This window comes from Papaver somniferum, chromosome 3 (genome assembly GCF_003573695.1).
Source record: "Papaver somniferum cultivar HN1 chromosome 3, ASM357369v1, whole genome shotgun sequence".
NCBI lineage: Eukaryota > Viridiplantae > Streptophyta > Magnoliopsida > Ranunculales > Papaveraceae > Papaver > Papaver somniferum.
This window is the reverse complement of record NC_039360.1, coordinates 4647951-4661722: the sequence shown is the minus strand read 5'-3', so window position 1 is coordinate 4661722 and position 13772 is coordinate 4647951. Positions and strand designations below refer to the sequence as shown.

Here is a 13772-nt window from a genome sequence, read left to right as displayed (position 1 = left end):
TGGGTGGAAGGGGTTAGCAGCGTCGCCTGTGAAGAAGACCGTGTAACTCTAGGCATTGGAACTGAGAAAAGGGAAACGGAAGAAAAACCCTAAAAGAAAACCCACATAGAACCCTGAAGGAAAAACAAAAAACCGCAACGAAAACAATTGAAAAAAATCGAAAAATTGGAAAAACGTGGAAAGGAAATCGATTTGAAAACAAAAAAAAGGTTAAAATCGGTCGAACTCATGATGAATCCGAGATTGGAATGATTTTCCAATAACCAGAGTGAGTCGCCGGCGTGGAAACATGAGAGAGAAAACCATGATGAATCTATAATTAAACTCTATATTTCAAATTATTATTGTCTAGTTTTATGTTTTGTAAAATGACTATCAATGATTATATCGAAGTTTAATGAATTTGAAAATTTGACAAGTATTATTGAAAATTAAGCTTAATTCTATTCTTAATTCAATCTTACATTTTAATTAGAGATACATTTAATAGTTTAAATATAAATTATCCATTCATTTAATAGTTTAAATAAATATTAAAACTTAATACATAGGTAATTAAGAAATTAAAACATAAGAACTTAAGTGAACAATTGAGAAATTAAAACATAAATATTGAACAATATTTGGGCTAATTGGAAGTCTTTTTCGTAGATGCGACGATATTCCGCACGACAACTTTGTTGAAGTTCCATCACGGTTTCACCATCCCTCAAATTTGGACCTTCTTGCTGAAGTAAAAAAACATACCTAATAACTTCTTGATTGATTGTAGTGAAGCCCTGACTCAACTCTGAAACATCAAGATTGTTGAGGTTCATTGTTTGTTCTTGAGATTTCCCAAAAATCCTTTGCCAAAATGTTTGGGGATGAAATACATCTCCGAATAAAGTCTCAGTAAAAGAAATATAATTCATGCAAATACATTCATCTTCCGCAGTAGTGAATTTTGGTTTTCGCCTCCTAATTTGACTTCTCATAATTTCACTTTGCACATTGGCACGATTAAAAACTCTTTGATTTTCGTTAGCATGTTCGTTTGCTAGGAACTCAGCCATGTTCATATTATTAGCCATGTTCTCTGAGGAATTTGGAAGACTGGTGAAAAGAGTTGGAGATTGAGAAATTCTAGAGAGATTTAGAAATACTGTTGTGAGTTCAAATGAGTTTGAAATTAGGTATATTAGAGAGAAAAATGGTAGCCACTGGATGAGGAACTGATGAGCGATGATCAGATAAGCGAGCGATGTAATGACTAGCGCTGGCGCTGGAATAACCAGCGAGCGATATTTTGACCACCTAGCGATGGCCACTCTATCACTCGTTGGAAATTCTGTCGTGCATGCCTATATGTTATAATTGACATATAGACATATATACGTTTGACACTTTGGCATACCCACAGTGGATACGTATATGGCAAAATATGATGTTCGGCATGTGCATAGGAATAGGCGCTACTATGTATAAATGAACGCACTCATTTTTCGCGCGATAAAAGGAAAATCCATTTTTCGTGAAACGAAAGAGAGTATAAGACTTGGCCCATTGGAGAATAACACCTGCTCATATCAGATTTTCTTTTTTCACTCCCCACTATTTTCCACACCAAACCTATAAGACCCATCGTTATTGGATTCTCTTCCTATCATTTTTTTTCACTTTGCCTTTCAAGGTTTCCCATGGACCCTACTCGACTGATCACGACATTGATGTTTCAGCAGTGTTATGGGTCGTACTGATTTCCGCCACTCATGGCCGTACTTATGTCTATTGTCTTATTCGGCGAACTGGCCAGTAATTTCAACTGCCCGTCTAGCTCAGTTGGTAGAGCGCAAGGCTCTTAACCTTGTGGTCGTGGGTTCGAGCCCCACGGTGGGCGTTGTCTCTTTTTACCTTTCTCTTTTACTGGAAAATGGAAGAGTAAATCTTCCAGAGGGACTCTATATATATGTATACAAAAAAAACAAAATCAAAACACATCAAACTTCATTCTGATTTCTCCCTTGAGCTTAATATCTTCTCCTGCTAAAAATTTAACAATGGCAATGAAATTACTTTATGGAACTTTACATGCTACAATTTTTGAAGCCAAAGCAACTCCTAATCCTGACAGAGAAACAGGTGATGCACCAGACTTCTTTAGGGAGATTGTGGAGAACGTCGAGGGAGCTACACATCTCTACGCCACAATTGATCTCGAAAAGGCTAGAGTTGGAAGGACAAGAGTTATACAGGATGAACCAGTCAATCCCAAGTGGCAAGAGTCTTTTCATATATACTGTGCTCATATGGCTTCTAACGTCATCTTCACCGTAAAAGCTGATGATTTAATTGATGCAACCTTGATTGGAAGAGCTTATGTACCTGTTGAAGAAATTCTGAATGGGGAAGAAGTTGAGAAATGGGTAGAGATAGTTGATGAAGAGCGGAATCCTGTGGATGGTGGTTGTAAGATACACGTGAAGCTGCAATTTTTCGACGTTAGTCAAGATGAGAACTGGGGGCGGGGAATTAGAAGCCGTGAGTTTCCTGGAGTCCCTTATACATACTTCACCCAGAGACAAGGATGCAAAGTTACTCTATATCAGGATGCTCATGTCCCAGATAACTTCATTCCAAGAATCTCTCTCGCGGGAGACAAGAATTACGAGCCCGCCAGATGCTGGGAGGATATATTTGACACGATTAGTAATGCCAAGCATTTGATTTACATTACCGGCTGGTCTGTGTACACTGAGATCACTTTGATAAGGGACTCTAGAAGGCAGAAACCTGGGGGGAATATCACTCTTGGAGAGCTGCTGAAGAAAAAGGCAGAGGAAGGTGTCAGGGTTCTGATGCTTGTGTGGGATGACACTTTTGATATTATGGGTGTGCATGATGAGGACACATTTAAATACTTCGATGGTACGCAAGTGAACTGCGTATTATGCTCCCGTAATCCTGATATTGGGAGCAGCATTATTCAGGATATAGAGATCCAAACTATGTTCACTCATCACCAGAAGACCGTCGTTGCAGATAGTGAGGTCTCCAGTGGAGGATCGGAAAAGAGGCGAATTGTGAGTTTTATTGGGGGTATTGATCTATGTGATGGAAGATATGATACCCAATTCCATTCCCTGTTTAGAACCTTAGACACTGCCCACCATGATGATTTCTATCAGCATTGCTTTACTGGTAGTGAACTTGCTAAAGGTGGTCCGAGGGAGCCTTGGCATGATATCCACTCCCGTCTGGAAGGACCCATTGCTTGGGATGTCCTTCACAATTTTGAACAGAGGTGGAAGAAACAAGGTGGGAAAGATATTCTTCTTCTTAATTTGGGAGAGCTTTCTGCTATTGTTAATCCTCCCTCTCCAGTGACACTCGGTGAAGACCCAGAAACATGGAGTGTTCAGTTGTTCAGATCTATCGACGGTGGGGCTGCCTTTGGATTCCCTCATACCCCCGAGGATGCAGCCAAAGTTGGGCTTGTTAGTGGAAAAGACAACATCATTGATCGAAGCATTCAGGACGCGTATATTAATGCCATTCGAAGAGCAAAGGACTTCATTTACATTGAAAATCAGTATTTCCTTGGAAGTTCATACAGTTGGAAGGCAGATGACATTACGCCTGAGGCAATCGACTGCTTGCATCCTATCCCAAAAGAAGTCTCGCTAAAAATTGTGAGCAAGATTGAAGCTGGTGAGAGATTTACTGCTTATGTCGTGGTTCCTATGTGGCCAGAGGGTACTCCAGATAGTGATTCAGTTCAGGCAATATTGGATTGGCAGAGGAGAACTCTGGAGATGATGTACACTGACATTACCCAAGCTCTTAAAGTTAAAGGGCTTGAAGCAGACCCCAGAGACTACCTAACATTCTTCTGTCTCGGTAATCGGGAGGTTAAGAAAGAAGGAGAGTATACACCAACAGAACAACCAGAACCTGATACAGATTATATCAGAGCTCAGGAGGCTAGACGATTCATGATTTATGTTCACAGCAAGATGATGATAGTTGACGATGAATACATAATCATCGGGTCAGCCAACATAAACCAGCGATCAATGGATGGAGGAAGGGATTCTGAAATTGCCATGGGAGCTTACCAACCTCATCACCTCGCTACCAGAGAGCCAGCGGAAGGTCAAATCCATGGATTCCGCATGGCATTATGGTATGAACATCTTGGCATGCTCGACGAAGTTTTCCTCCAACCCAACAGCGAAGAATGTGTAAAAAAGGTGAACAAGATTGCTGATGGATACTGGGACTTATACTCGAGTGATTCTCTTGATCGTGACCTACCTGGACACCTTCTTAGGTACCCCATTGGAATCACTAGTGATGGAAACGTGACAGAGTTGCCAGGTTTTGAGTTCTTCCCTGACACCAATAGTCGTGTTCTTGGTGCCCAATCAATAATTCTTCCTCCAATTCTCACTACCTAAAATCCTAAGTTTATTTCTCTCTACTTCAATAAAGTACTCCTGGAAAATTACTGGCACTCCTATATTATATACTAGTGGTATGATGGTATTGCAAATAAAAGTATCTTGCTTGTAATTTTATAATTTCTATCAGGGTTCATGATCATATATTATGATTTCTAAAACTTGTTATGTTTGGTTATAAGTTACAATAACTGTTTGCTTATAAGATGCAGTTGCTTCTCTATGTGCCTAGAAGGGAGAAAAAAATCTTGCTCTAAAATAATGACTTAAATATGGACAGACTAACGATTATCCACTGCTTTTTTACAGGACAAAACAAGTTGTTCAGTTGAACTAGCAACAATTTACATATATCATTCACACAAAACTAACCTGTTACGCTGAGTTAATATCCGCCTTTCGAGCAATGCTGAACTAAACTGGACCAACCTAGTTTGAGCTTCATCTTTGACTGCCATAAAAACGCAATGTCAGAGTGTGGCCATGGGAGAAGTAATGAACCACCAAACAAACATGGAACCCAAGGGAAAAATAAAAGAGGCAAAGCGTGACACAGCTTAAAGTAATTAAAAAGCTCCCTACACTAAAAAGCAGAAGAACAACCTTGTCATTAAAGCTTTAAAGACTAACATGATCCTGAATGGCCATCAAACTTCCGATTTCTATGTGGTTTAATTAACAGTGCCATGGTTATTCTTCAGGTCACTGATTTGCAAAATAAATAAGTAGGCAGGGGTGACAAAAGATGTTACAGAAATAATTACGAGCATTTATGCTTTCAAAATAAAATTGCCAATAATTTTCTTATGAACGTACCAGTTTGATGCTGTAGCTATGATTCATCTTCTGAGTCCTGCACAACCTTGCTCATCTTGGCCATCTTGGTTCTGATATTGGAATCTTGACCTCCATCATCAGACCCAGAGTCTTCAGCCGCTACTTCAGGATTACTATACTCAGCCGGCACAACCTTCGTAGACCCATGTCCTTCGTCACCTTCAGATTCCTCATTGGATTCATTATGTGATGCAATAGATTGAACAGGACTGGCTTCAGGTTCAGGTTCTTCTTCCACAGTATCCATCTTCTTTGCATCGATTATCTTAAAATCTCTTGCTGTGCTTCGTTTTGCATGCCTCAACAAATTGACTTTGCTGACCTTGCTATGTTGGATGAGATATTTCTCATAGTCTTCTACTTGGAATATCAGATCAGGAATAGATCGATTTTCCCTTTTGATCTTATTGAGAATTCCTTTGCTTTGCGCATTTTCTTGTTGATTCTGCACAGTTAATTAGGAAAATATCATAATTGAGGAACTACTTACAAACCCTTGCATAAGTAATGCTAGTAGAAGGAAGAATATGTGAACAAACATATACATACACTTTGCATCAGAGCCATAAATTTGTACAGAGGAACTGTGAGACTTTTGCAAGTTGCTTCTGCAAGCTTCTCGAACTTAGCACCAGGTAATTGCTGTTTGCAACCCTTCGGAGCAGTTCTTAGCTTTGTCATAAGAGCCAAGTACTTGTAAAATCTTGAAGTTAACTTTAAAAATTGCTCCGCTAGAACATCTGCATGTTGAAAAAGTGATCCAGAATTCAAGATACTGTTATGAGAAGAAAATAAAATGAGCTTAAATATCAGATGCAAATAAGCCGGTTTGTGTAGCCTTACCATTAAGGTTCATTTCTGCAAAACAAGATAACAAGTTCACCAGAGCTTTACACCTTGAGTAAAGATCTTCTTCCAGTACTAGTCCAGGGGTCTTTTCCCCTTCTTGATACTGATCATGGACAGAATTTCCATAGCTTGTTGTAGAGAGGGTCTTCAATTTTGTTACGGCCCAATCAACATCAACTATAGTCGACTCAATTAACTGCAGTAGTGTAGAAGCTATTGCAGTCCCTGTTGAACTGTTTATGATTGGATAAGTTTCAGACTTTTCGATCGGACCAGTAGTCTCTGTACCAATAACTTTCACAAGTTCTGAAGCCATGTCATGGGCTACCCTTAGATCATCTGGAGCTGAACACAAATACACAGTCAGTGCTACCAAGCTTTTGGTAGGCTTGGGTTTTTCAACTTCACTGTTTCTGCAGATACCAATAGCCCAAGCTCCATGAACATTCCTTAGACTGTGAGGCAATTTTTTGCCAATCACCAACATCAAATCAGACAGAACCTAGGTGGGAAAGCAGTTAAAAGGTATCTGTTAGATCTTTAATAAATAACAGCAACAATCAACAAACTATAAATAGCTGCAACATTCAACTAACTAGTAATGACTAACAGCAACAAGGGGAAAAACTCAGTATGATTACCTCGGATTGTCGATAAAGTGAAAGTTGTAGAAATTCAGAGAGCAGTGGCTTAATGATTTTTCGCAGAAATAATTCTATATGTTGTATATGCTGATCTTCAATATCCGAGACTACTTCGTTGTCATTCTCATCTCCACCACCATTTGTGCAATTTCCTAAACCATACTCAAGTAAAGACACTGATAACAAATCGCCAATCAGCGCAGTCAAGTCAGCAGAATGCACACTCAATAAAACCAATTCACTCAAGCAAATTAGAGATGAAAGAATCTGCTCCCCTCTTTCCTCCACAAGTTTCCTGCCTTTGGCTGATTTTTTCTTCTGATCTGTTGATAACTTCGGCCCAGACTTTAGCATAGAGACCAATTTAAGCAAAGGAGGACCCAACAATTTGATCTCTCCATAAAGTAACGATTTTAGCGGATCACCCTTCTCTATGGATGGGAAAGATCTTATTTGATCAAGAGAAGCCTTCAAAGCAAGATATCAGTTTACCACAGTTAAGTGATTTGCCGCTGAGAGATGACTGGCTGTGATTCTGTGAATCTGTACAGCCATTAGAGTCGTTAAAATTATATAATTTCAGTGCCACTTGTAATAACTGACAGATACTTGATGATGCCAAGAACGATTTTCTTGCATGAGGCAATTTTAGGGACCCAGCATCAACATGAGAGCGGTCCTTACTGCATGGATCAGTACTACCAGGTATGTCATGAGAAGTCGCTCTCTGAGTCCCTCTTTTGATACCAAAAACTTGTTTAGTTCTAGATATTTTCTTCTGTAGCGAATCATGAATTTCACTGAGCTCAATAAGTTCCTTTTCAAGATCCACCTTGGCCAAATCGGTTGCTTTCTCCAGTTCCATTGCAACTGAGTTTAGCAATACCTCAACAATCCCGGACAAAATTGAAGCACAGTAGTTTCCCTTCTCAGTTCCCGAAGATCGAGGGCCAGAAGACCCAGAACCCTCATATGAACCTGTAATACCTGCTTTCACATATAAGGCAAAAAGAATTAGTAAAAAGATACATTAAGAAAACCGCAAGCACGGGCTTCCCTGAAATTGATAGTCAGGGAATTCATGTTAACATTAATACCATGATAGTTTGAGTTACACGTCCGAAAGGATAACTCTGGGTGGAAGACTCAACTAACCTTCCAAATTTTCAGTTGTCAAAAGTTTCCGTATCTTTAACAATTCATTGGAAAATACCTCACCAGCTGAAACTCTACCAGCCTGCAGTAGTTTCAATGATCTGACCTATCAGATTTTATAATCAATTTCTGTAACTTGCATTTTATAACTCTATTGAAGGAGTGATAGAGCTACCTCATTTGCCTGTGTAAGGGAGAATCCAAAACATGCCAATGAGTAGTCAGAGGGGTGATCAGCTTTACCATGTGTCTGGAGAAGAAGAATCCAGGAGACACAAGATAGAAGACAATCCAAAGGTTCATCTAGACAAACTTTGCCACTCTCAGATTTAAAACAACAGCTCAGATTGAGTGGTATATCTGCATCCTGACAAAACAATGCTTCAGTCTCGAGCTTGTGATTTAGTAACTTTAAGAAAACTCATATTTTCCAATGAAAAGCGAAAAACTTGGAAGTATTTTCAATTTTATTTTCTGAAAAAGGGCAAATTGAAGAAAGATATTTTGTTGCAGATTAAATTAGCGCTTTTCATTCAGATTAATACCTCTGTATAAAAGCGAAGGAAGTGAGGTAAGAGAAAATCGAGTGCAGGCCCAATAGTCAATGGGTCCACCACCACAAGTTTCATAAGCCCTTCATACATGCTCTCTTTAACTCTTGCCTGATAACAAGAAAGTCGTTTGTAAGATACTATTGGCAGGAAAGAATCAATCAAGAATGATTACAAAAGTTCAAGAGAACATTTACCTGCTGAGAGAGACATCTCTTCATCAAACCACTCATCTCATGAAAGAGCCCTGGTCGTTTCTCGTAATGTATATCTGCTTGTTGGCTGCAACTAGCTTGGCTAGAGGACTCTTGTAAAAGATTCAGCCGATCTCTTTTGGATTCATTTTCCACCAGAATCAGGTCAATTATAGCATTAGTCGCAGCGAGCCGAACAGTTTCTTCTCTTCTAAACATAGCTTTCCGCACAACTAAAATAATATAATCCTGCACAGATAGATACAGGTAAAGTTAAGGCAAGACTAAACATTGTTAAGCAACATGATTATATGGCTTAGATTCATAATGCAGTTACAATTTAGCTAAACCGCTGCAATGTGGAACTAATTTCTTTGTTTGCCACATATACAGATAGAATTGACAAGTCAAAAAAGTCTCTTCCAACCGGAAATTGTATTGGCAATCATTCAAATATACCGAGTAAGAATCAATACCTGGAGATCACAACTTAGTTTGACAAGAGGCAACAGAGCAGTGACAAGAGAACTAGCAGTTTGAGCATTCATGAAAGTGAAATAATCCAACAGTTCTTTTAAGCGTCCAACATGTTCCAACATGAGATACGGATACCTCTGAACCAGAACTGCAAGAAGCCTGAAGAGAACAGATACAAGGTAAGTATCAACTATCATAAAATGCACATCATAGACCTTTAGGAAAGCTGTGGTTACTTGATAATAGGCAGACTCTGTTGATGTTTAGTAGAAAGGATGCGATATTTACACTGCTCGACAATCTACAAATCATCAAAAAGAAAAAAAAGAACTAGCATGTTAGTACTTAATACCTGACAAGCTTAACATCCACAAGTGAGACGAACAATAAGTAAAACTGATACCTCATTCCGTGCCATTTCATAAACATCAAATAGTATCTTCAGTACATGAATACCAAGCTCCTCAATGCCCATCAAATCATCAAATCCAATTTCCTTATACACTTCTGCTGATTCTAGCAGAACAAGCCCAAATTGCACAATGCTAGGTACAAGATGTTCCCTTCCGAAGTTGCTCTCATTAATCTACAACAAAATCAAATAACATTCTCAATCACTCCTATATTGCAAACAAGCTGTATTCATACCCAGTTTGGACCAGCAATGGCAAATTAAAAACAAGATTGTACACGCAAGTCCACTTGCTTCACAACCCATTTTATCAAGAACCCCATCCCTTCATTTGCCAAGCACTGGTCCAGATGTGGTACCAACAGTAGCTGTTATATGCAACAGACATGATATACATGCAACAAAAAAAGATCAGTTACCGCTCTAATCACATCCTTCTCTACTCTTTTAACAGTTTGTAAGCATTCATCCTTAAAAGTATGCGGCAACCATTTACAATCTCTGCAAATTTGACACCAAATTCAACAAGCTACTTTACTGTAAAACAATCAAAAATCAAAATACAATACTTCATGTTCATACATAGTGTTGTTTCGAATCGATTACCTTGCGTATTTATACTCCTTATAAGATCTAACAACAGCCATTCTAAGAACACCGATCGCGCTTTCATTAAATTTACGAACCCGACAAATAGACAGTAAAACAGCAACAGTGAAATGATTACAAGCTCTTAAATCATTTTTCACTAATCCTAATATCTCCTGACCTAATGATGGATCTTGTTTCACAGCAAAATTGAAATGCAATAATACAGTTTTGTCTAACAATTGAACTCACTTTACTTAATCCACCAAGAAATCCAATAATTCCATCAATAACTTCTCGTTTGCTAAAATCATTCGAAGCTAAAATCAAAAGTTGATAAATCAACGAAGGCAATTCCTGTAAATCAACCTCTCTCATTCCAATAAAAACTTTATCAAGAAATTCTCTCGACCTAATCTTATCGAGAACTGTAAAATCTCGAATAATCGAAACAATCTTTACTAACAAACTCTTCGACCATTCGATTTCAAGAACCGATCGAGAATTTTGTTAACCTGATCTCTTCCATTGTCGACTTCGTCTCGAATTAGGTCAAGTAATCGAGGGAGGAGATCTAGAGGTTGAGTATCATCAGGATCAACAATTTTAGGGAAATCAGAAACAATCAAATCAACTGTTGATATAAGTTTGTTTTTAGGGAGATTATCGATGTAAAGAGCAAAGAGATTGATGATTTTAGATGAGTTTAAATCGTGAGGGATTTTGTGAGAATGGAAGAGGTTTAAGTAAGTCTGTAATAGAGATGAGATATTAGGGTTTTGGAGAGACTGAGAGATTACAGAGATTAATGAAGAGATGTATTCGGTTACTGAAGATGAAGGAGATGAGGATTTGGAACGGGAGGTGAGGAAAGAGATTAGTGTGGAATGAGATGTTGTTGAGAGTAAGAAAGGTTGTGGTGGTTTGAGGTTGTTGTTGAGCGAGGCGGATGATATCGGTGTCGGAGAGGGTTTGTTGATTCATGGCGGCGGTGGCAGCAGCCATGGTTTCTCTGCAACTTTACTTTACTCTGCGCGGGAAATGTTGATAGATATTTATGAGGGAGTGTGTCAAAGAAGGAACAGAAGTGGTATGACACTTGCTTGGTCTTAGTCTTACACCTTGATTACACTTGGCTGTGTAAATGGGGGAGGAAAGGAGAGTTTTACTTGACAACTGACAAGGTTTTAAGTTCAAAAGCCTCCAGCACCATTTTATGTCCTCCCTTTATTTTCTACTAGTTTAGACGCACGCGCGAACCTTTCATTCAAAAAAATTTTAATTGAAAATATACATAAAAAAGTGTTTGTACACGAGATGTGAATGTAGTTCCGTTTCAAGACCTGCAAAATATTCTTTTAAAGTTCCATAAATCCAAGTGACGTATGATGTTGTTGGCAAGGATTTAAATTAGTGTGAACCTGTTAATTGCTCAAGCAGCTGCAATATCCAAATACAACTTCAAATCAAGACAAATTTGGAGCAGTTTTTATTCAAAATAACATCCCGAGTAAAAATTAACACCTACGTTTCACGATTGAATGGAAAATGCATCCATTACTTTAGTCTCTGGTTTTTCAGTATTGAACGGTACCAAAGACCAATGTTCAAGGATCAATCAATTTCAATCAACTACCAAAAGTTGGATTTACCAATTGATCGATTCAACGCACAACCTGTGATATTTTTATTATATAACAAAATATAATGCGGAAAAGAAATAACACAGACACCAGAATTTTGTTACAGAGGAAAACCGCAAATGCAGAAAAATCCCGGGACCTAGTCCAACTTTGAACACCACATTGTATTAAGCCGCTACAGACACTAGCATACTACCAATGAACTTCGGACTGAAATGTAGTTGAGCCCTAATCAATCTCACACTGATCAAGGTACAGTTGCGCTCCTTACGTCTCTAAACCCCAACAGGATTCTACGCACTTGATTCCCTTAGCGGATCTCACCCACAACCAAGAATTGCTACGACCCAAAGTCGAAGACTTGATAAATAAATCTGTCTCCCACAGAAAAGTCTATTGGAATAGATAAATCTGTCTCCCACAAAAATACCTATGATTTTTGTTCCGTCTTTTGATATATCAAGGTGCACAGGAACCAATTGATAAACCAGACTTATATTCCCGAAGAACAGCATAGTATTATCAATCACCTCACAATAATCTTAACTGTATGGTAGAGAAACAAGATATTATAGAATCACAAACGATGAGACGAACATGTTTGTGACTACTTTTAATCTTACCTATCGGAGATAAATCTCAAGCAAATCTTAGCAAAGATAATACTCAATCACGATAGTAGAAGTAAGATCAGAATATGCAACTACAGAGATAATAGTTGGGTCTGGCTTCACAATCCCAATGAAGTCTTCAAGTCGTTAACCTACAGGGTCTCAAGAAGAAACCTAAGGTTAAAGGAGAATCGACTCTAGTCGCAACTAATATCACGTAGGAGGTGTGGGGATTAGGTTTCTCAGTTGTTAAGTTCTCCTTTATATAGTTCTCAAATCAGGGTTTGCAATCTGAGTTACCTTGGTAATAAAGCATTCAATATTCACCGTTAGATGAAACACATTATTAGACTCAAGCTAATATATTTCAACCGTTGGATTGAACTTAGCTTGTTATACACAAATGAAATGTATCCTCATTTAGGTTTGAGTAATCGTACCTAAACGTGTACACCATGTTGGCTCAACGGTAGTTAACCGAGGTTATCTATATGAACACTCTATCAAAATTATTCATCTTAACCACAACTAGTTCAAATGACTCAAATGAAACTAGTTAAAGAGTTGTTCACTTGCTATATTCTCATAGAAGTATACAAGAACACAATTGAAGAAAAATTGGTTTGATTCACTCGAATCAATTCATGAACATTATAGCCACGGTTTGCAAAGAATGCATTCCTTAATATATAAATGTATTAGTTCATGAGCAAACCTATTTTAGAACTTTAACCACTCAAGTATGCATACAGGTACGCATACCTAAGTAGCCGGTCTGAGTTTGGGTTCGCCAGTATACGAACGGGTACGCATACCTAAGTATACTTCCAAAACCCAGCAGAAATTCCCGGACCTATATCTTACGCAAGTATGCGTACCCGTATGTGTATTGGTACCCGGAATTCCACAACTACAAGTAAGCATACGGGTATGCATACTATGGTTTCGGTCATGGATCACATACATGCACGAATGCATACTATGTTTATAATCCAGTAGTTCTAAACTCTATTTCAATCATTGAAACTTTCTTAGAGGATGACAATAGCCGTTTTCACACACTATTAGCATCAAAGCTATTTTCAAGTTATTGAAATAATCATAACGAAACATTCCAAGTCTACACCAAATGATTGTATCACACAAACCATGTAAGATGTTACTCGACAATTTTCACATGATCATCTTTTGACTTTCGTCAAGAATATAAGATGAACTTGGTTGAAGCGAAAGCTTACCAACACATATTTCGAGAAATATGTAAGCGAGTTAAACTCAGCTCGAAATCTCAAATGTGCATAATCAAATACTATATAGTAATACGACTTTTATCTCAATATACGAGATAGAGTAGAAATAGACTTTCCAA

At 38.3% G+C, this 13772-nt stretch overlaps 1 protein-coding gene, 1 non-coding gene and 1 pseudogene across 2 annotated transcripts; 2 read left to right on the top strand and 1 right to left on the bottom strand.

The window, feature by feature from the left end:
- Nucleotides 1–1806: 1806 nt before the first annotated feature.
- On the top strand, nucleotides 1807–1879 carry TRNAK-CUU. Its single transcript has one exon. It is a non-coding gene; the product is annotated as a tRNA-Lys (tRNA).
- LOC113355188 (phospholipase D alpha 1-like) lies at nucleotides 1874–4586 on the top strand. Its single transcript, XM_026597975.1, has one exon. It carries the CDS (start codon nucleotides 2040–2042, stop codon nucleotides 4437–4439), a length of 2400 nt encoding a protein of 799 aa, XP_026453760.1. The 5' UTR covers nucleotides 1874–2039; the 3' UTR covers nucleotides 4440–4586.
- Nucleotides 4587–4707: 121 nt separating this feature from the next.
- LOC113355187 lies at nucleotides 4708–11139 on the bottom strand (annotated as a pseudogene).
- Between the last annotated feature and the right edge of the window lie 2633 nt (nucleotides 11140–13772).